Here is a 23714-nt window from a genome sequence, read left to right as displayed (position 1 = left end):
AAAGAAAAGAAAAGAAAGAAAGAAATGTTAACATAATTTTCTGGTGGGAGCTTTTCCATAAAGTTTTAACCCTGTAAGATAGACCTCTTTGTGTTCTCAGTTCTAACTCAGTGACATACACTTAGTAGGGATTCTTGAAATACTTGTCAATGTCGACTTACAGTGATGCAATATCCATAGTACTAGACTAGAACTTTACCTGATTATTGTACTTGTAGGTCCAGCTCGCTGGAACAAGTTTACAGGCTGCTGCTCAGTCTTTAAATGTACAGGTAAGCTGGGTCAGGGGATTATGGATCAGTTTTACACTTTTTTACCATACTTTTTAGATTTTTTTATAATGAGCATGCAATAATATAATTAGGAAATATTTAGAAGTATTAACCTTTCTTCATTGCCTAATGTCATTAAGATCCAATAATGATAATCACTGACATTAATGAAAATTCAGTTTGTATTATGCTACCATGCATGACAAAAGGTGAACAGGAAAAGTGTACTTTCAGAGTTGGATATGTAAGTTTAATAACAGCTTCTCAGTTATGTAGTGATAAACATACCTGAACACAAAGCCACATAGTGTCTTAATGCCCTTTTGTTTCCAGACGTCTTTCTCGTCATTTTCTAGTGTGGAGGAAAGAACACTGGGCTGAGGTACAGAGGTCTTGGGTTTGCATTTTCCCTCTGCCGCTGGCTAGCTGTGTGACCTTTGGCAAGTCACTCCACCTCCTGATGTTCCTTTTCTCTTAACATTTATTTAAGTAGGGAAGTGTAGAAGCTTGGCAGGGTTCGTCTCTGCTCTAAAATGCTGTGATTCTAAGGTTTATAACTAAACCTGTTATAGCCTTGATGGGCTTCCTACAGTCAAAATTTTAAAAACCAAAGTTAAATCTGGCTACTTTGCTGATACAAACCATATGGTAAAACATGCAAAGTTCGGTTATCATGCATTACTCCATAATTCAGTCGATCTGTTGCTTCCTTTCGTTGTAGTGTTTGGGTTACTGACAGTCAAGAGGGGGAAACCGTTTTCTAGAAGATTGATTCCAGTGTTGCTAATGACTGAAGACCTTGGGTTGAGCATTCCATGAAACCCAGTGGAATATGGACCTAGTAATACATGGAAGCGAATAGAGAAAAGAACAGGAGATAATGTGACCTTCCTTTCTGAGGGAGCGGAGGCGGAAAATTGCCTTGGTTGCCATGGTGAACTTCCATCCCTTGGAGAGATGTTGGCAAACAGGCTGTGTCCCCAGTGCAGCATGTTTACAGTCCTGCACTGTAATTCTCTCTCAGTGACTGGCAGGATTAATCAGAGCCTTTATGTTAATTAGCCTTGCTGTGGTCCCCAAAACAGGTGGTGGGAAATATGCAAATCTATGCAGAATTTTAATGTTCTGCATAACCAGTTTTAATTACCATAAAATTTCCTCTTAGTGTCCCTTTTAGGAGTGTGTTCTCTTTCCCTCTTGACTGCAGCATTTTCCCTCTAAATTTGTATATTACTTGACGGGAGATGCTAAATTTACGTTTATTTTAAATATTAGATGGAAAGTTTTGTGGGTCAAGTAACCAGTCTCTGAGAGGATGTATAAGGAAGTTTAGGCTGACCACCAAATACATCTCAGAATGTTGGCTTGGACGGTCTGGCGTAGAGGTGGATGGAGAATGTGCTCTTCCCTTACTCTGTATTTCCAAAAATTAAGGATTTGGGTTTCTAAACAATCTGCTGATTTGTGGAGGACCCAATTATTTTTGCTTCTTCAGAGTTGTAATTGCAGTTTGGCTACTATTGGAATAAAAAATCTACACCAAAAACTTGTATGTGGATAATTTTTATATTTTATTTTTCTACTTTTCTAGGTTCCATATTTGATCATTTCTCTTATAGTTGGAAAACAGCAAATAATAAATTTTTTAAAGAAAAAATGTCTAAAAACTTATTATGTTAAAATTAGGAAAATACAAAGATTGGTAAGAAAGAAAAAGAATGAAACCAGAATAGATAAATCCATGTTGTAAAAAATTCTTAAAATACAGAGTTTTTAATCAACTATTTGAAATCTCTTCTTCCTTCCCACCATCCCCCGCCCACCTCAGTCTAAATCTAACGAAGAGTCGGGGGACTCACAGCAGCCGAGCCAGCCTTCCCAGCAGCCGTCAGTGCAGGCGGCCATCCCCCAGACCCAGCTGATGCTGGCTGGAGGACAGATAACTGGGGTGAGTCTTCACTGAGAGAATTATAATAAACTTTCATAAACTTTCTTTGTGTCAGAACTGCCATTGGCCAATACTCGGATTAGAACTGTTTGCTATGCCTGGCACCGTTTTCTTTCAGGATTTTTCTGTACCGTAGGCAGCTCTGAAAAAGGCATTTGTCCTAAGTTTTCAGAGTATCTTTTCTGACTTTTGCAGATGCTCTGGATAAACTAAAGACTTCTTTAAACTCGTGTTTCAGCTGCTGCTTCATCGTGTGGTGGGGTCATCCTGTGGCTGAGACCATGACATGGGTGTAGTCATAGTGATCAGTTTGGAGTTCTGCTACTGCTGCAGAACAGAAGCGAGAGAAAGCGCTAGTACCTACAAAAGAAAAACATTCTTTTTAAGATTCTGTGTAGTGTTCTCCGATGAAATCCCTGGTCTCCTATCTTGGTTCTGCAGTTTGCTGTTTGGGCTGATGATCTTATCTCTCTGCCTCAGTTTTCCTTCAGTTAAATGGAGGTGTTTCCCATGTGCGGTGCTGTCTCACAGTACTGTTACAAAGATTAAGAGCAACAATACTTGAAAAACTTAAAGAATGGTGCTGTGCACATTACAGTCAATAAAGGTCATTTACTATTATTGGTAAGAAATTGGCCTTTATGGATATATTAAGCTTTTAACTTTTCAACTCTCTTTTCTGTAAGACACAAAATATTTTCCAGGGTTAAACACTTGTCTGTTATTTTTGTGGCTGGAAAAGCTAGGAGAATTATAAGAAAAATTATTTGTTATTGTTAAATTCACATCACATTAGCCCACACAACTTTTTATTTCCTTTATTTTAGTTAAGTATGTCTTGGTAGTGGGAAGGCTCTTTTAAGAATTGTTGTGAAACTATTCTCAAAATCCCCTTAATGGAAACAAACCATAAGAGAATCTTAACTTGCTGGTGGTGGGGGGGTGGGGGTGGAGATGGGGTAACTAGGTGATGAGTATTAAGGAGGGCACATGATGGAATGAGCACTGTTGAATGCTCATTAAATGCTACTGATGAATCACTGAGCTCTACCTCTGAAACTAATAATATACTATATGTTAATTGAATTTAAACAAAATAAAATTTAAAATAAAAATCCCCTCAGTAAAAATTAATATGTTTATATACTAGAGAAAATATTTATAAGCAAATATAGCTTGATAGGTATTTTGGATGGTTTGATTTTGATACTTACGCCTCTGGTGCGGAAGTTCTGTTGGATCCTTCTAGAAGGAGGGTTGTGCCACCAGGTGAATGCACCTAAGAGTATATCCCAAGGTGGGGCACCTGGCTGGCTTAGTCGGAAGAGCATGCGAATCTTGATGAATCTTGATCTCAGGGTCGTGAGCCCAAGCCCCATGTTTGGGGTGGAGATTACCAACAAAAAGAAAAGCATACGAAAAAGATTCTGTGGTTCCTTCTTGTTTGATGGGAACATGCCACCAAAAGGAAGGCAAAACACACTTACTACTTTGTATTTGCAGTAAGTTGCATTATGAAAGCCAGTTTAAATCTGCTCTAAATACATTTCTTGTTTTACTCTATGGGTTTGTTTTGAGAGACTAGTGTCCACCAGAGTCCCAAGGATACCAGGTTCCTGTGGCTGGTGCTTCCATTAAACCTGGGCTTTAGCATTCATTTGCATGTGAAGAGCGGCTGTCCCCACCTGTTTCACCGAGATAATGTATTGGAAAGGGATGTAAAGTTGCCCAGACGCAGTGCTTTCAATAATAGAAAAGACTGGGTTAGGGAGGGGCTGTAGGGAGACTTGGAAAAGAAACAAATAGAGCTCATATTCTTTAGTCATATCTTAGGACATAATGGAAATGATGGAACATGGCAGAGATTCATGCTAATGGGAAGCAGCTGGGCCTTATCAGTTCTTCCCGTGGTCAGATCCAGCATCCTTGTTCCTCATTCATCTGACTAATCACTTGCTGTTCTGTTGGGTGTAAATTTCTTTTCATATCCTGTCAGCATTGATTCTTTTTTTTCCTTGCTTACTAGTTAATTACTTTTTTGCCTGAACCCTGGGACCCAGGACAAGCTTGAATGATTGTTTAAGTCCAGAGTGAGGGCCACCATTTTAATTTAAATGTTGGGCTGGGAAGTGTAGCTTGATTGCCGATGAACGTTTCTGTCTCGGGCTCCCCGGTGCGGTTGGCCAGCTAAGGTCTTGGACCGCCGGCGTTACCTGCCGCAGAGCAGGTGCCTCGCACTGGGGGCCCTTCTCCTTCACACCTTTCAGACTGTGGCTTGTGCTTGTGCTCAGCTCACGTTGACGCCGGCGCAGCAACAGTTACTGCTCCAGCAGGCCCAGGCCCAGGCCCAGCTGCTGGCCGCCGCCGTGCAGCAACACTCGGCCAGCCAACAGCACAGCGCTGCCGGGGCCACCATCTCCGCCTCTGCCGCCACGCCCATGACGCAGATCCCCCTGTCACAGCCCATCCAGATCGCGCAGGTGAGTGTCTCCGGTGGCCCGGGCACCTGAGGGAGGCAGAGAAGGGCCGGTTTTCTGTGGTGCAGCATTCAGTGTGGGCCCCTCAGGACCCGAGAAGCTCCGGCTCAGGAAGGACACGGCAGCCTTCCTTGCTGCCACCGAGCTGGAAATAACACGTTTGTTTGCTAATTTGAGTTGATATTATAAACACATAACTGATTATTTGAATAACTGACTGTTTATATGAAGTGACAATTCTTGAATAATTAGTTGGCATATTTCTGGAGCAGAGGATGACTGTATTTATTTTAATTAGCTAATTATGGCAGGCCTGGTTCTTTCACGGGTGTGGCGGCGACCGGTGCCGCTCGAGTGGGCGGGATGGCACGGGCTCTCTGCTGCCAAAGGAGGCGCTCACTTTCCGGAGTGCGGAGAGTGGGCTTTGGGTTCCACATTCACGTTTTAGGGCAAAGTATCCACAGATACTAAAAAGTTATTTACGATGCACAGACAGTGCTACCAAGGAAGAAAGGTCAGTGAAACCCTTTATCTTGAGAAGAGGAAGAAAGTACAGGTAGTCGTATCGGTAAGTCCTACCAAGAATTCTTCGGAGTCTAGTGCGAGACGATGGTCCTTAACCGCCCTAGAGGAGACTCCGAAGTGCGGCAGTGGATTTGCAGTGTAGCTCGAATTGGACTAGATGTTGCAAAGGAGCCAGTAAACTATTGAGTAAAGAATACGTGTCAGACTAATTTTTATGACTGTTCTATACAAGCTTTACCAAGATGTTTAATTTTGGCCTCTTGCTTCATCACCAAATTCACATTAAGTGTGTAAGATCTGAGACCCTGTGTTGACATTATTCTAATAAGATAACGTGCACAGAAGCACATTGAAAACTATGAAACACTAAGCCGAGATAAGCAAGTTCAGTATGCTGTGGATTGGATTTTTATGTGGATAGCTCTTTTTAGTTGTTTTTACACTGATTTTGCAGTTGAGTTAGACTGGTACCAATTTTAATGAATCATTATAGATACTTTAATTTATTGATGCAAATTCAGACATAGTGCTCTCAATTTTTATTTAAGAGAAAGATCAGTTGAATATTCAAAAACTCAACATACTCTTTCCTCACTCGATTTGTAAAACCCATATTGGTCTTTACATGTTACAAACTCAACCGTAACCGTTTGTTTTGAGGAAATTCGTAATTACTCTTGGAAACTAGGTTTGGCCTGAGTCAGGACGCAGTAGCTTGCCACACAACTCCTGAGTCCTCCTGGCCGCTCCGGGTTCTTCTTTGTTTCCTCTTCACGCACATCCCCAGGCACACCCCGTTCCGAAGACGGAAGACTGTAAAATAAATATTGACTCTTTTTTATTTGGATGACCCGGTTTATCCTCTGCAGACCCTGATGATTCAGGGAGTTTGATTTCGGGATCTCCAAGCTGTGTTTTAATTGTGTTTTCCAGGATCTGCAGCAACTGCAGCAGCTTCAGCAGCAGAATCTCAACCTGCAGCAGTTCGTGCTGGTGCATCCGACCGCCAACCTGCAGCCCGCGCAGTTCATCATCTCCCAGACGCCCCAGGGCCAGCAGGGTGAGCGCCGGCGCCGCTCCTGTGGGCGCACCGGGCCGCCGCGCGGGGGCTCCTACACCGGCTACTTTCGCCGGACCGGGAACTGTCCATCAGCACAACCGCTCTACTGCATTGACTCTAACTTCCAACTCAGTACTCGTGTTAAGAAAAATGCACCTTTCGGTCAAGTCCTTCACTGCCTTTCCTCGGTTTAGTCACGAAGGGGGAACCGAGAGCTTGGCCAAAACCTAAATGAAATCTTTAACATAAATTACTTCTAGTATTTTGATAGTTTTTCTTGAGAATGTATTATGACATGTGGGCTGAGCATTAAAAGCATATGCTTTTAACAGTCATTTGTTTTAAAGTTTGAGAAGGACAAGGGTATTTACTATATTAGAAGTTGCAGGTTTTTGAGTTATAAAAAAAAGTTTGAGGCCTTTTAATACCAAAAGTTGTTTTGTCATTTCTGTACCAAACAGTTAAGTTCAGTCATGTTTGTAAGATTGGTTACTGGAGTCACTGTAGAGAGATTTCAGGGTATCATGCCTTTACCCCAAGACACATGAGTGCATCTCCACCAGTGCCTCATTACTTCTGTCCTTTAGCCCTCTTCGTCTTGGTGATTCATTCTAAAACCTTTCCTTGTGTAAATACCTGTCCCACTTAATAGACAGCCTGCTCCCTCCCTGAACCAGACAGTCCTCTGGTCCAGCATCTACTGGCAGTTTCCAGTGCAGTCTGGGTTAAGAAGGTGAGCTCTTTTTAGAGTTTCAGGCTGCTTCCATTTAGAGTAAGTACTTATTCATTTTCATCCATTCCTTACTAACTAACATAAAGGATTTGCCAACCAGAGAGCCCCTCGGAGCCAGTATCAAACAAATGCGTCACGTTTACTTTAATGGTTCTTGTCTTCCTGCCCAACTTGTATTTAACAAGATTGAATTTTTAGCAAATAAGACATTAAGAGTTTTAAGACTGATAAAACTATCAAGAGATCAGTTGGAAATTTTCACTTCACTTTCTTACTCTCGGTTTTGCTGTATGTTCAAAGCAATCTTGAGTGTTTCTGACACGACATGTTTGTGTTTTACAGGTCTCCTGCAAGCGCAAAATCTTTTAACGCAACTACCTCAGCAAAGCCAAGCCAACCTCCTACAGTCACAGCCAAGCATCACCCTCACCTCCCAGGTCAGTTTTCTCCCGGGGACGGTTGTTTTCTCTTACCCTGATGTTTTGACGGATTCTTGGACTTGGTTAAATCATAAAACACAGCAAAACCCCATCATACCCTGATAAAAATAATCCAGATAGTTTTCACAAAGTGATCAAAGATTCAAAACAGAACTTACCAGCTTGATAAAGCAGTGCCACCAAACTGAGGTCGTCTTTGACTGCCTTTAGGGAGTTCCTGTTTGCTCATGTGTTTATAAAGAATAACTTTTGTTAGTGGCAGATGAGCAGTGAGTTCTGGCTATTTGAGCATCATCTCATCTCCCTGACCCCTCCCCTCAGTTGTCTGTAGAGATTTCCACTTGCATTAGGAACCTAGTGCCTCGGTTCAAACACATCATTGGCCTTGGCACTTTCTCAGAAATTGCAGAGACGTTCTGACCTCTCTGTTCTCTTTCCTTTTGGCTCTAAGATCTTGCTTTGGCTCATTTCTATTAGAGTTAATGTGTCAGCATCTTGAGATTTAATAGATCATTTGCTTCGTAACCACCTGTGACTCTCAGCAGGTCATTTTACCTCCGTGGACCAGCATTTCTTCTTCTGTTGTTGAGGAGGTTGAACTGACTGATCTTGAGTCTCTCTTCCAGCTCTGATTCTCTTTGTTTATAGTCTTGAAAGTTATCATGAGCACATTGCCACATTTGACAAAATGCAACATCTGTTTATGTTTTTAAAAAAAAACTCTTGCAAACTAGGAATAGTTTTCAAACCCAGTAAAAGGCATCTACCGAAAACAAACAAACCCCACATCATACTTCCCATTAAAATCAGGAATAAGGCAAGGATGTCCACTGTCCGCACTTACTCAGCATGGTACTGTAGGGCCTAGCAGTGCAGTAACACACGAAAAGGGAATAAAGCACATACAGATTAGAAAGGAAGATGTAGACCCGTCTTAATTGGTAGACAACATGATGGTCAATGTAGGAAATCCTAAGGAATCTACAAAAGGCTGCTGGAATTAATAAGTGAGTTTAGCAAGAATGTAGGACTAGTGATCAGTCAGTATTAGCAAGGATTGTTTGGAAGTTGAAATTAAGAGGAAAAATATTTACAGTATTTATGGGTAAATTTAACAAGTCATCTGAAGGACTTACATATTGAAAACTACAAAATATTGCTGAGTGAAATTAAAGAAGACCTAAATAAATGGACAGATATGATATGTTCATGAATCAGAAGACCTACATTGCTAAAATGTGAATTCTTTTCCAAGTCAAGCTATAGATTGAAACAATTCCAATCAGTACCCAACAGGCTTTTTAAAATAGAAATTGGTTGGGGCGCCTGGGTGGCTCAGTGGGTTAAGCCGCTGCCTTCGGCTCAGGTCATGATCTCAGGGTCCTAGGATCGAGCCCCGCATCGGGCTCTCTGCTCAGCAGGGAGCCTGCTTCCTCCTCTCTCTCTGCCTGCCTCTCTGCCTGCTTGTCATCTCTCTCTGTCAAATAAATAAATAAAATCTTTAAAAAAAAAAAAAAGTAAAATAGAAATTGGCATGGTGTTTCTAACATTTATATGGAATTGTGGAGGACGTAGAGTAATCAAACAATTTTGAAAAGTAAAAAAGTTGAAAGACTACCTCATGTCAGGAAATGTTATAAAGCTGTAGTAATGAAGGTAGGATGATAATGGCCCACGGATAGAAGTGAAACCGAATACAAGGGTAAGGAGACCTACACATCTATCGCCAACTGATTTTCCACAAAGATGCCAAAGGATTTCAGTGAGAAAAGGAAAGCCTTCGGTTATCCATAGACACTCCCCCCCAAAAAGAATCTTGATTCTATTTTACACAATTTACAATGATTTATTTGAAATGGGTTATGGATCTAACCTTCCAGAAGAAAACTTAGGAAAAATCTTTGTGTCCTTGGAAAGAAAATGACTTCCTCCTCCTCCTCCTCCTTCTTTTTTTAAGATTTTATTTATCTAAGAAAGAAAGTAAGAGAGAGAACGATGCGGGGGGTGCAGAGGGAAAGGGAGAAACAGACTCCCTGCTCAGGATGCCCCGCCCTGTCCTAGGACCCTGGGATCCTGACCAGGGTGGAAGGCAGATACTTAACCAACTGGGCTCCCCAGGCACCCGAAGGTAATGATTCCTTAAATAGGACACAAAAAGGGGTGTTGGGTAGCTCACTCAATTGAGCATCTGACTCTAGATTTCAGCTCAGGTTATGATCTCAGGGTGGTGGGTCAAGCCCCACTTTGGGCTTCATGCTCAGCAGGGAGTCTGCTTTTTTCCTTTTCCCTCTTTCTCTGCCCCTCCTCTGGCTCTTGCATGTGTGCTCTCTCTCTAAAATAAATAAATATATATATATATATATTTTTTAAGAATAGGACACAAGAAGCAGTAATCATAAAAGAAAATGATTAATTTATAAAAATGAAAATTCTTTGTTTATTAAAAAGGCACAGACTAGAAGAAAATATTCTTCAAATTTATATCTGATAAGACTTACGCTCAGAACTTAAAACAAATTCATACAACTCAATAATATTTTAAAAAGGGGGGTATGTGCAAAATATTTGAAAATACTTCACCAAAGAAGAAGGTATGTGAATGCCCAGTAACCATATAAAAAGATGCTCAAGATCATATGTCATCAGGGAGATGCAGAGGAACTATCACTACACACACTAGAATGGGCAAAATTTAAAAGGCTGTGACAATACCAAGTGGAAAGCAACTGGGTTCTTTCATATATTGTCGGTGGGGCTGCAAGTTGGGGCAAACACTCTGGAGAACAGTTTGGCAGTTTCTTACAGAGTTAAATATGCAGGTACCTTATGGCCCAGCACTTCTGCTCCGAGAAATGAAAGCATATGTCCGAGCCAAGACCTGTATATAAATGTCCAGAGCAGTTTTATTCGTCATCATCCTAGCCTGGAAACAACCTCAATGTCCAGCAGCTGGTGACTAGGTGACATCGTTTTTGGCATATCCTTATGATGGAATGCTGCTTGGCAATGGGAAGAAATGGACGTGTGAAACACTCACCAACGTGTGTGCATTTTGGAAGCATCGTGTTACGTGGAGGAAGCCCAGCACGAAGGGCAGCAGACTGTATGATTCAGCATGTGTGGTGTCTTAGAAGGCAGAACTGTAGGGACAGAAATCCTGTCAGTGCTTGCCAGGGGCTGGGGGCGAAGGGTAGAGATTGGTGGCAAAGAGCACAAAGGAACTTTTGTGGGGGGTAGAATGTTGTATATCTTAATTGTTGCAGCAGTTCTATGTCTATATACAGTTGTCAGAGCATCAGACTGTACACTTTTAAATTTACATTTCATTGTGATTATGCTGCATATAAAAATCAGGTTGGAGTTTGGAAAAAAGCCTGTACCAGCAGTTCCTTCCCAGCTTCCACACTCAGCTCACAGGGCAAGGCTGGTGTGGCTTCACCTGACCCCTGGGCATTGACTTCTCCTCTGCTGTTGCTAGCTTTGGCCCGGTGCAGCCTGAGGTTTCTGGAGTTGGGGTAACTTATCTGTAACCACCCCACCAAGAGGGACGCTATTTTTAGTCCTTTTCTCATTGGAGGACGGGGCTTCTTCAAGCCTGGAGATGAAGTCACAGTTCAATAGCCGAGACTCATCTCTGCCGGGCAGCCAGGGTCCCTGGGGCGTGCGCAGCTGCAGGATTCTAACTCGGTTGGTGCGGGGTCGGGCTCCTCGCGCACGGTCAGGGTGAACGACCTGCCTCGTCAGCAGCATCTGACAGAGATGAGCTTGGTTGTCCTCACTGAGACAGGACGACAGAGACGCGCTTACTCCAGTTGTGGGCCTGGGTCGTGTCTACCGCGTGGTTTCTGGGCCGGCTGGTTCGGTTGGAAAGAGCACATCACTCTCCAGGTTGAAGTTTGGGGTGTAGGACGCATGTAAATTACAAGAAAACTCACAGCCGCAGGCTCTGGCTGTCATGCCGGCTTCGACGCCCTCAGCTGGGCTACTTCCCAGGAAGGCTTGAGTCTGCAGCTCGGCTGTAGTCAGGCAGCACCTTCCACGATCGAAGACTCACACCGACAGGTGCCAATCAGGGCTTGGGAGCAAAACAGAGTAGCCTTATGTTTGTGTAATAAGGAAATCTAGTATTTTATTCAAAAGAAGAAAGATTATACCTTCATGTCTTCAGATAAACTCTAGATAGATTTAAATAAATATTTAAAAACAGAGAGGAAGCCAACACACTGTTAAAGGAATTTTATCTGAGTTAGAAATAAGTGAAAGCTTTCTCAGATTTGAAGCAATAAAATATTAGAAAGAAAAAAAAAGTTCACCCAAATGACAGTTTAAAACCTATGTACACTGAGAAAGAAAAGGAAAAAAACAGATTGCGAAATCTATTTGTACTAATGCAACAAAGATTTACTCTCTAACATCTGGTGAGCTCCATAGGGATTAGAATAAAGAGACCATTAATAGACACATGGCTATGGATCTAAATTGATTGATAAAGAAATACAAGTAATAATTGACACATGGGAAAATTTCCGAGTAATAAGAAATTCAAATTAAGGCAATAGTGAAGTACCATATACTCCTTTAATTAGCAATACATCTTTAAAAACTGCTACCACAATCATGTCGAAGAAACTAGCATTTTATAGTGAGAACCAACATGATGTATATCAAAAGCCATGGAATTATTTATGATGTGCCCTTTAACCAGGTATAGAAAATCACTTCTGGGGGCGCCTGGGTGGCTCAGTGGGTTAAAGCCTCTGCTTTCGGCTCAGGTCATGATCCCAGGGTCCTGGGATCGAGCCCCACATCGGGCTCTCTGCTCAGCAGGGAGCCTGCTTCCTCCTCTCTCTCTGCCTACTTGTGATCTCTGTCTGTCAAGTAAATAAATAAAATCTTTAAAAAAAAAAAAAAAAGAAAGAAAGAAAATCACTTCTGAATTTATCTCAACTAGTTACAAAGGTGGGAAAAAGAATCCTATGTATAAAGTTTTTCATTATGTTATGTGGTAACTCTCTTAACGAAAACATAAATGAAAAAAGTATCTAGCAATGAAGAAATTGTTAAGTTAGTTAGGATAATATCTCTTCAGTCAGCCTTTGAAAATGATAATTATGAAGCAGAGCATAAAATTATATATATTATAATTACAGTTAAAGTTAAGAATGTAGGGGCCCCTCGGTGGCTCAGTCATTAAGCATCTGACTTCGGCTCAGTTCATGATCCCAGGACTGGGATCGAGTCCTGCATCGGGCTCCCTGCTCAGTGGGAAGCCTGCGTCTTCCTCTGCTGCTCCCCCTGCTTGTGTTCCCTCTCTCTCTCCCTCTCTCTCTCTAAAATCTCTAAAGTTAGGAATGTAGATCCAAGGCAGAGAAGAACCTGGTAGAGGTAATAAGTAGGTTTTAGGGCATTGTGTATGGTGACAGTATCCAATCACGAATGTGTCCTTATCTTCTGACTCCTCAAGATGCACACATTAAATGTATACAGCTTCTTTTACATCAGTCATACCTGAGTAAAAACAAAGTTTACTGTTTGACTTTGTGCCCTGTGGACCCTTCCAGTGTCTTAATAATATAAAAGTTACTCTGATGTGTGAGATGCAGGACTTGTTATTGAAGATATGAAAATTACTTAGAACTTGTATGAGATACATGTAGAGGTTAAATAGACATAGTACAACAAATGAAAACAGCATAAAAAAAGAAAAGAAGTGTAGGTCTACGAAAAGATATACAAAAAAAAGAAGCTAAGTCATTTAAACTGTAGGTGATTTACTCTCCCCTTAAACTGTTTTTATAACACTGTGTTGTAAGTTGGAGATGTGCTAGTGATGAACAAAACGGATGTGGTCCCTGCTCTTTTGAAACTTACACCTTAAGTGGCATATTGATGAAGAGATTCTTTAAAATAGTCTAATTTGTTATGTATGCTCTGAACACAAGTATCTTATGCACACATATATTTGAAAACCCGAGTATAATGGGTTTCATTTTTGAGTAGTTAATTTTTTCTCCTGGACTGGACGTGTCTAACTGTAAGCGTAGCCGTGGCACACACGGGCTGGCACGCTGCCCTCCTCGCCGGGCCGGTACACTGTGCCTTCCGCAGGTCCCACGGTCCACGTAGTTCTTACAAAGGCTGCTGCTCCGTAAGTTGTTCGCGTGTGGCACATCCCAGTGGGTCATTGTGTGCGCTTGTTCTCATGTCCTTCCGTCCCCGGAACAGCCAGCAACCCCGACGCGCACGATAGCAGCCACTCCGATCCAGGCACTCCCCCAGAGCCAGTCGACACCAAAGCGAATCGATACCCCCAGCCTGGAGGAGCCCAGTGACCTTGAGGAGCTTGAGCAGTTTGCCAAGACCTTCAAACAAAGACGAATCAAACTTGGATTCACTCAGGTAGGACGCGGAAGGTTCCCCGGCTTTGGTGTCGCCTAGTTTTAGATTGGAACTTGTTCTTAGCCGTTTTCTGCGTTTATAGATTTAGATTGCTCATCATATAGTCAGTATAAATGTATGATTTAATGTTAGGTTAAAATCTTTAATCTTTAATGTTAGGTTAAAATCTTTAAGATGTCTCTCAGAACACCGGCCTCTGAAGTCATAATTAGACCAATAAAAGGTGAGAGTTTAAAAGATTATGTTTGGGAATACTGTAATTATAGTGAGGGTTTTATCTGTGGGACATCTGGTTCTAGGCCTTAGTGCTCTGAGTAAAGGTTGCAGGGGGAAAGTCTGAGAGAATTGTTTCAAACAGATTTTTGGGAGGGAGTAGGGGGCCAGTGGAGAAAGACAGACAGACACACACACACAATAAGCCCAAACTGAAAGTAAACAAACAGAAATCTGTTAAATCTGAAAAGTCAAAATTAATCAAAATCCAAATTAATTTTTTTTAATGTCACCTAGCAGAGGGCTTTTAATGTGGAATAAGTTTAACGGTCTGAACAGGCATCTGGGTATGCGGGACCCTTGTTCCAAGTGCTACCACGGTTACCTCCGATGAACGGGTCACAAATGATACTTTGAAAGCAGGGAAAGAATTAAGCCGCATAGCAGTTATGTAAAATTATATGAGATCATTAGATGGAAAACAGTTGCCGAAGTATAGAGGATTGGGTGTTTTTATGGAATCAGGAAAAACCTGCTGTTTTCTTAGAATATAATTACCATGTGAAGATTAAGCCACTAGTTAAACATTGTCCAAATTATTTTCAGTTGAAAGTAAAGTATGCGCTGTTGTGGTAGATCAAAAACCAGGGATGATATCCCTCTTTCCTCTGTGTTTTTAAGAGCAGACTTTTTGTTCCTTATATTTCTCTGGTAAGTTATTTTTGCTTAAAGAAACTAATTACATATTAGGAACATGAAACGATTTTTTAAGTAGATACAGTTTTAGAGAAAATGTAGTTATCTTTGTGAGCAAACAAATTACAATTCATAGAGTTCAGTACTTTTGAAATATCTTAACAATCTGGCTTGTTTTTAAAAAAGAAAGCTAGGAGCACCTGGGTGGCTCAGCGGGTTAAGCTGCTGCCTTTGGCTCAGGTCATGATCTCAGGGTCCTGGGATCGAGCCCCGCATTGGGCTCTCTGCTCAGCGGGGAGCCTGCTTCCTCCTCTCTGCCTGCCTCTCTGCCTACTTGTGATCTCTGTCAAATAAATAAATCTTTTAAAAAAAATTTTTTTTTAACTTTTACCCAAATAGCGTTTAGCCTTTCTGTGGCATTTGAGCCAAAACATTGCTAGTGTTGTTTCTCCTTCTCTTAACTTTCTCTTTCTTTTTACGGAAAGGAGCTTCGTTATGGTTTGGTGCTTTTTGGCTTTATCCTGTTATCTGGGATGACTCTTACTGATTTTTCAGAATGACTTTGACATACCACTGGCAGCATTTTGCAGAATTTAACTGCGTGGATTACAGCACCTATTACTGGTGCAGGATGGGAAAATCAACCTTTTTTTTTTTTTTAATATTTTATTTATTTATTTGACAGAGATCACAAGTAGATGGAGAAGCAGGCAGAGAGAGAGGGAAGCAGGCTCCCTGCTGAGCAGAGAGTCCGATTCGGTACTCGATCCCAGGACCCTGAGATCATGACCTGAGCTGAAGGCAGCAGCTTAACCCGCTGAGCCACCCAGGTGCCCTCAACCTTTATTTTTAAGTCACACTATCCCAGTTGTAGTTTTTCAAAGGTTGCTTTGTATCCTGTTTATATACACACACAGGGGTAGTTGTTAGTTTAAACAACACGTTAGTGTTTTAAACAGCAGGTTTTTTTTTTTTTTTTTTTTTTAAGATTTTAGTTATTTGAGAGAGAAAATGCGAGAGAGAGCATGAAGGGAGGAAGGAGCAGAAAAAGAAGCAGATTCCCTGCTGACAGGACCCCCGCCCCCGACACTGGCCTTGATCCTAGGACCCTGAGATCATTACCTGAGCCTCCCAGGCATGCCCTAAACAGTAATTTTCTATTTACTTAATTGGTTAAAAGATTGCTGTAGGTGTCACTATATAGCTGGGAGGCATACCAGAGTATAACACTTTTATCACATGTGGTAGATTCATTATTTCCAAATTGCAGCCTTTGCTCTTTTAAAAAGTATCAGGGGCTCCTGGCGGTCTCAGGTGGTTCCATGCCTGACTTCAGCTCAGGTCATGGTCTCAGGGTCCTGGGATCAAGTCCCGAGTCAGGCTCCCTCACTTGGTGGATTGATCTCAGGGTCATGAGATCGATCCCCATGTCAGACTCTGCACTCAGTGTGGAATCGGCTTAGGACTCTCTCTCCCTCAGCTGCACAACCACCTTCCCCGCCCCACCGCCTCACATGCTCTCTCTCAAATAAATAAATAAATCTTTTTAAAATTTTTTAAAGTACGAAGTAAAATTGTATTATAAATCCCACATGGATAGTTGATGGCATGGCTCTATGTGTAGCCACCATTAAAGACATTTATTTTTATAGTGATGTGATTTTTGATGTGTTATTTTTGTATACTTACCAATAGCGTTACTTTTCATAGAAAGATATTACAGAAGTTTTTGGGAAATTCTTAGCAAATTATGCAGATATGATGTCAGAAGACATTTATTTTCATCTGACTACTACAGCAGCTCTTCTTCTCAGAGAATTGCAAGGTTTAGTTGGCGCAGCTTTCTAGAAAGCTATAATCTAAACAAATAAAGTGGCCCAGACCTGCATATATGTGACAAACAAAGCATGTTTGTAGTGAATATTTATTGATTGACTGAAGTAAGATCTAACAAATGTATAATGATACCGATATAGATAAACCTGTTTCTACAGATACATTTGTATATAAATGTAATGGACACCAGTTATACCCATTCACACCATCCTGGTTCTTTCGGTTTTACTATAATTGGAAGGAAATCAATAAGCAGTCCATTTCTGCTTTTAGAGATTGTATGTTCAAAGCTGTCAATGAAACTTTTTGTGATGGTGGGAATGTTCTGTATTTGTGTGTTCAGTACAATAGCCATTATCCACGTGTGGCTACTGAGCGTTTGACAGACAGCTAGTGGTGCTAATAAGGAACTGAGTTTTTAATTTATTTGATTTGAATTAATTCAAGTTTAGGTAGCCACATCAGTTGAAGTTCTGATATTCTCTCTACCTCGTTTTATCATATAGTTTGAACATTTTTAAAAGATTTTATTTATTTATTTGACACACAGAGACCACAAGTAGGCAGAGAGGCAGATAGAGAGAGGGGGAAGCAGGCTCCCCACTGAGTAGAGAGCCCAATGTGGGGCTCGATCCCAGGACCCTGAGATCATGACCTGAGCCGAAGGCAGAGGCTTTAACCCACTGAGCCACCTAGGCACCCCTAGTTTGAACATTTAAACCTATACCTCTGTTAAACTTTTTATCAGAAGTTGCGTACCAGTAAGAAAATGGAGTTTTCTTAAGAATGTTTGTTTTGGGGGGGGGGGGCCCTGGATGGCGCAGTCAGTGAAACATCTGCCTTCAGCTCAGGTCATGATCTCAGGGTCCTGGGATCGAGTCCCTCATCGGGCTCCCTGCTCAGTAGGAAGTCTGCTGCTCGCTCTCTCCCACTGCCCCTGCTTGTGTTCCCTCTTTGTGTCACGTAAAGAAATAAAATCTTGGGCGGGGGGAAGGTTTTTTTCCTTTCCTTAACTACCACCTAGATGCAGGTGCTAATAAATGATGTAGTATCGGATTGGGAGGGCTGGGGGTTATCCAACGACTAGGATAATCTCAGTTCAAAATAAGTGTGGTTGCAGTTGTTGGAAGTTGGCTGTTGCATGGTAGAATTGGCTGTGTAGTACTTAGGACTAGAAATGTTACCTTTCTGTCCTGCCACTAAACTAATTGAAATGAAAGCATGAATCATTTAAACTCCATGAGTTTCTATTACCTGTATATAAAATAACTACTAAGATAACGGCTTTTTTCAGCTTTAACAGGAGAGATTCAGCTGGAAGAAAAGCACTGTATACATTTCAAAGGTTATAGGCTTATAAAGAAAGACATCTTTTGTAATATATTCAGGGGATCATTGTTCTATTGCTATAAGGTTACCAAGTTTCCAGTGCCCATGAAGGTTTAACTAAGTGGGTCAAACCTCTCTACTGTGAATTTCTGTCTCTATAATGGTTACAAAAGTAGTCTTTTAGGATACCTGTTTTTGTAACCAACTTTGAAATCCAAACTAAGGGTGGAAAATAGATTTTTTCTCACTGCTTCCAGAAATACTTTACGGGGGGCAGGAGGAACGTGCAGAGAGAGCGAGGCCTTATTTCTAGATTCTACAGTGATTTACAGGAAGTTTGGCTAGTTCAGAAGGACCTGAAGTTATCTAAGCATTTACATCTATTAACTCTATAGGACACACAGGTAACTGGCTTTAAGGATTATTTAAATCATTGTGGTTGTATCAGTTAAGGGGCTTGATAGGATATCAGCACTGTCTTTTGAAACTTAGAAATATTTGGTAGCTTGATTGTTACATGAGGTAGCAAGAAGAGACTCAAAACAGAGAGAAAATCGGAGTTACAAATTCTGTCATAATTCAGGCCTAGTAACCTTCCTTGTTGAATGCTGTGCTTGGCCCAAGGTTGGATGCATTTGTGGGACCCGGTAAAGGGAGTGATTGTTGAGTCTTTAGAACAGTTTCTGCAGCAGCACCCTTGAGTGAGGACTTTGGACATTAGTGAGACAAATTACTTCTCTTCCTCTCCCCCTCCTGCTCTGTATTACCGTGCAGGGTGATGTTGGGCTCGCTATGGGTAAACTGTATGGAAATGACTTCAGCCAAACGACCATCTCTCGCTTTGAAGCCTTGAACCTCAGCTTTAAGAACATGTGCAAGCTAAAGCCACTCTTGGAGAAGTGGCTAAATGATGCAGGTGAGTGACTGTATAAGACACTTCCTCACTGTCCAGTGGAATTTTGCAGCAGATGTTTACACATGGGTTTATGTTTCCTGTTACACTCTTGGTACTTCAGAACATCGAAAATCACTCATGTTGGAAGGGTCATTGTCAGTTATGACACCGTAAGTCAGAGAGTCATGCACTTAGCTCTAGTAATTACAAAGTACACAATGAACAATGATTTTTAGCCTTGGAATATTTCTTGTATTTGAACTAGAGTTAGGGATAGTCGAAGCAAGAGGATAAGAAGTCCTGTGTATTTAGATAACGCTTGAAAAACAGATTTATAGGTTCTTCCTTGATGGATCACCGTAAACTTCCTATTGATCATATTTCTGCTTTTGTTAGTAATATTTCATAGAGAAAAAGTTGCACTGCTGGTTTTAACTTCGGTCTTTTGTACTGAGATTTCCTTTTGGAAAATTTGGATTTTGAGTCACAGAATCATAGGCTCTGAGAGCCGTAAGGAACCACAGAGAGCTTCTAGACCGTGGTTCTCACTGTAGATATGAACAAAAGTCAGGTCTTTGGAAAAGACAGACCTGTCATAGCCACCCTGGGACGATCTGCTTCCACAGCTCGGTGGGAGGCCTCAGCATGAGCAGTCCTACTGAGTTCCGCAGGTGCGGGGGGAGGCCTCAGCATGAGCAGTCTGTCTTACTGAATTCCGCAGGTGCGAACACCTCATTTTCTGTCCAGTGCAGACAAACGCAGAGATGTCTGTGACATGACCAGGGCCATTGGACTATTAAGTGCCCGAACCTTGTTTAAACTTTACTTAGAAAGATCTATAGTAGAGAATGATGTTTTAATGTAGGTTATGAAAACCTTCCCGTGCTTGCTTTTAACTTAACTTATTTTTGTCAGTTTTGTTGTCCTTAATATATGTATCACGTGCATGAATCACGCTCCACTAACTTGACTTCTGTGTTTTCTTCTTTCTTACAGAGAACCTCTCATCTGATTCAGGTCTCTCCAGCCCAAGTGCCCTGAATTCTCCAGGGCTGGGAATGGAAGGCTTGAACCGCAGGAGGAAGAAACGCACCAGCATAGAGACCAACATCCGTGTGGCCTTAGAGAAGAGTTTCTTGGAGGTTAGGTTTTTACTTCTCTTGTACATATGATTGTCTGTGTAATGTTTGGTGCTGTAGGTGACAAAAGACGGACTTGTCGGCCTCAGTCCTGTAACCTAGTGGAGAACAGTGGGCAAAGCCGGTTACTGAACATCAGAAACAGAACCAGCGTGCAGGGTGCAGGAAAGCCCAGGCTCGAGCCATGTGAGCCCCAGTGGGACAGGCAGCAGCTGCCCCGGGAGAGCGGGGGAAGCACTGGAAGCAGAGGAAACGCAAGAGCAAAGACATCCAGGGAGGGAACTCCTCAAGGTAGATCCGGCGACACACGGATGGTTTGGTGTGACTAGTGTCTGGGCGCCTGGAATAGTCGTTTGGTACCGGCAGGCTGCGGGCCTTGGATCGCCAAGAGCGGGTTGGCCTGTTCGTTTGTTAGTTACTGCCCCAGGGGTATCGCAGTCTGAGCTTCCCGTCACATTTTGACTTCCCTAATGTAGAAAAGGCGGGAAGAACACTGAGTCAGGAATCTTTATCCATTCGACGTGTGACTGGTCAAGTTACTGGATTTCCTAGGCTGAAGTCTCTTTATCTGTGAATCCCCGCCCTTCCTGCCCAGTAGGCTTATTGCAGGCCTCACTGTCCTGGTGAAGGCATGTCCTGAAGCATGAGAAGCTCTTAAATTCCTACTGAGATAACGAAGTTGTATTGATGATAAATCGAATAAAATTGATAATTTTATTCAAGATTGATAGCCCTTAAGAAAAAAAAAATATATATATATATTCAAGAATAACTTGGGGCACCTGGGTGGCTCAACTGGTTAAGCATCTGCCTTCGGCTCAGGTCATGATCCCAGGGTCCTGGGATCAAGCCCCGTGTTGGGCTCCTTCCTCAGTGGGGAGCCTGCTTCTCTCTCTGCCTGTTGCTCCCCTGCTTGTATTCTCTCTCTTTCTCTCTCTCTGACAAATAAAATCTTTAAAAAAAAAAAAATAACTTACTCTTAATTAATATGAATAAGTTTAATAAATATATGTTCATTAGAATGTTTATCTGTAGAAGTTCTTCGTTAAAAGCCAGCCAATATGGTCATAGGTATCCCAGCTTCATTCTCCGATTTGTCGCTCCCCATTAGTTTATTTATGTCAGTAGTTTAAAAAGCTGTCCCCCCACAAAAAATTTTTTTTAATTAAAATAATAAAAAGGTATTCCAAAAGATGATTTTTTTTCCCCTTTAGAATCAAAAGCCTACCTCGGAAGAGATCACCATGATTGCTGATCAGCTCAGTATGGAAAAGGAAGTGATTCGTGTTTGGTTTTGTAACCGTCGCCAGAAAGAAAAAAGAATCAACCCACCAAGCAGTGGTGGAACCAGCAGTTCACCTATCAAAGCAATTTTCCCCAGTCCGACCTCACTGGTAAGGATAAAAAATAGAGGACGCAAGCTCAAGGACGGATTTCTATAATTTTATAAATGATCTATGAAATTGACTTACTTCCTAACAGTACTTTATTGTATATAGATGTTCACGTTGAGTAAGTGTATGTAAATTTATATTTTAAATGTTATTAAGTGGGACACCTGGGTGGCTCAGTTGGTTGAGCGTCTGCCTTCGGCTCAGGTCATAATCAAGTCCCACATCAGACGCCCTGCGCCGCGGGGAGCCTGCTTCTCCCCGTTCTTGTGTTCTCTCTCTCTCTCTCTCTCTCTGACAAATAACTAAATAAAATCTTGAAAAAAAAAAAAAAAAGACGGAGGTTTAAAAAAATTAAATGATACTAAAGTAATTAAATCTCATGTTGTCATTAAGCCAAGAACTTAGTGATCTTTCTTTTTTAAAGTGAGCAGTTTTAATCTTTTCCTGTTTCATGGTGGCTTGCTTCATTATTCTCTTCTCTGATGTAGTTTATTAGGTTACTCTGGAACTGTGGGAGCAGATTTGCTGGGTTCCAGTGACCTGAAAAAAAATCTTTAGTTGCTTTTTCTTCATGTTGGGTCTTGGGGTTTTGTTGTTCTTCCTTTGTTTTGTTTTGAGGGGGAGCGGGTGGGAGTTCTCAAGCAGACTCCCCACTCAGCACGGATCCAACGCAGGGCTCAGTCTCACCGCCCTAAGCCGAAATCAAGAGTGGGATGCTTAATCGGCTAAGCCACGCAGTTGCCCCTATATTCATGTTGGGTTTTAAAATCCAGTTTATTAAACTTACATGAAGAGGTGACAGTGAATTCCATATAACCGTTAGCTCTGAACTGGTATGAATTCAACCATCTCACGTCTTCACTCTCAAACATATGTGGGACTGTTCTTTGCTGACCTCATTGAGTAACTTGAATGCATTGCTTTGGAAGAGTATTCTAGAACTGAGGGAACATGCGGCGGTCATGTACTCCCCTGATCTTAAGGATGATGGCAAATGTGACTCCATATTTCCAACCAGAATTCCACAGATGAGAAGTAGATTGTTGGGTTTGGATTTTTTATCTTCCCTTATTAATTTGTTCTTATTATATTTGAGTATCACTCGAAAACTGCTTTTTAAACTAAAGTCATCATTAAGAGCACGTACTGGTTGTTAAGGGAAAGCTGTGGTTGTTGAGTGGTTGGGCTTTAATCATGAAGTTCCTGACATAGTAGTTATGAAAAAGATAGTCTTTAGATACGGTCCTGTTTTATGTAGGTGGCTATTTTGTGTTTTGGATCTATTTGTTACTGAAAGGAAGACAGTGTTTCTTACAAAACTGTAGAAGTATTTTATGTTATTTCAGAAAGAAACTGCAAGCTTTTAAAAAATTTGCCTCACATTCTTTCTATAATATCATTTCATTAAAAACAAAAACAAGACACTTGTCTCCACCTGACCAAAAGTAAAAGCAATCCAAGATTCCCTGATTCTCTGATCCTGTTGAATAGTTTTCGTGTAGATTAAGTTGATAATTGGTATAATATTTTTTATTTACTTGGAGTAATTCTGACTCACCATCATTGAAATTTAGGAATTTCTAAATTATTTCTTTTTAAAACCTGGGCAAAGCCATTTTTCCTATCAGAAAGAAAACCAACTTCTAATAGCAGCCTTTGAACATGTCTATTTTCTCAATTCCAAGATCAAAAGATGATTATAAAATTATTCCCTCTTAGGCCCTTTTAATTCTTTTTTATCTGGAATTTAAAAATTGTTACAGGCAAAATACATCTTCAGTATTGGTATACATTTTCTGATTTTTTAAAAATGCTTTTGCATATTTCCATTTCTGACCTCTAGGTGGCAACCACACCAAGCCTTGTGACGAGCAGCGCGGCCACGACCCTCACGGTCAATCCAGTCCTCCCGCTGACCAGCGCGGCGGTGACGAGCCTCTCTGTTACAGGTAACGTGACAGGTAAGGCAGCCGGGCTGTGCTGCTCGCGCACCAGCGGCAGGCCTGTGACAGGTCTCTCTGAGAATTGTGAACGCTACTGCGAATTAAGGCTCTAAACGACAAATATGTATCACTTCTTTGTAAAGTCCTATATAAAAACCCTGAACTCCAGAAAAGAGGCATAATTAATTTTTTCAGAAAAAATAACTTTCACGTAAAGTTGTTTTTTTTTTATCTCTTTTGTTCTTTCCCACATTACTCTTATCTTCTACATTGTTCCAGACTTACCTTTCACAACTCCCAACTTTTTTTCAAGTAACTCCTTAAAAACCTTCAGTGGCTGCAGCTTTTTGTATTCTGGAAAGCATCCAAGTTCATCATCAATTCACGGCAGGTTACTTCCAGTCTGGATCTTGTC

The 23714-nt window shown here is 41.4% G+C and overlaps 1 protein-coding gene and 1 long non-coding RNA gene across 9 annotated transcripts in view; one reads left to right on the top strand and one right to left on the bottom strand.

The window, feature by feature from the left end:
• Window positions 1-23714, top strand: part of POU2F1 (POU class 2 homeobox 1) — a 172447-nt gene that overhangs the window by 131398 nt on the left and 17335 nt on the right. For 6 of the 8 annotated variants that reach the window (XM_059147094.1, XM_059147087.1, XM_059147093.1 and 3 more), the window contains 10 exons: window positions 219-272; window positions 2101-2220; window positions 4512-4700; window positions 6156-6282; window positions 7358-7452; window positions 13681-13854; window positions 18703-18844; window positions 19820-19965; window positions 21177-21356; window positions 23200-23317. In XM_059147094.1, coding sequence (XP_059003077.1) covers window positions 219-272; window positions 2101-2220; window positions 4512-4700; window positions 6156-6282; window positions 7358-7452; window positions 13681-13854; window positions 18703-18844; window positions 19820-19965; window positions 21177-21356; window positions 23200-23317 — 1345 coding nt within the window. The remainder of the gene's footprint in view (window positions 1-218; window positions 273-2100; window positions 2221-4511; window positions 4701-6155; window positions 6283-7357; window positions 7453-13680; window positions 13855-18702; window positions 18845-19819; window positions 19966-21176; window positions 21357-23199; window positions 23318-23714) is intronic. The other 2 variants (XM_059147088.1, XM_059147091.1) reach the window with 1 other exon arrangement.
• On the bottom strand, window positions 5747-7946 carry LOC131815319 (uncharacterized). Its single transcript, XR_009347649.1, has 2 exons — window positions 7614-7946; window positions 5747-6035 (listed from the first exon to the last, which is right to left on the bottom strand). It is a non-coding gene; the product is annotated as an uncharacterized LOC131815319 (long non-coding RNA).

Source organism: Mustela lutreola, chromosome 14 (genome assembly GCF_030435805.1).
Source record: "Mustela lutreola isolate mMusLut2 chromosome 14, mMusLut2.pri, whole genome shotgun sequence".
Taxonomy (NCBI): domain Eukaryota; kingdom Metazoa; phylum Chordata; class Mammalia; order Carnivora; family Mustelidae; genus Mustela; species Mustela lutreola.
Note: the sequence above shows the minus strand (reverse complement) of the source record. Positions and strands in the feature narration are given on the sequence as shown.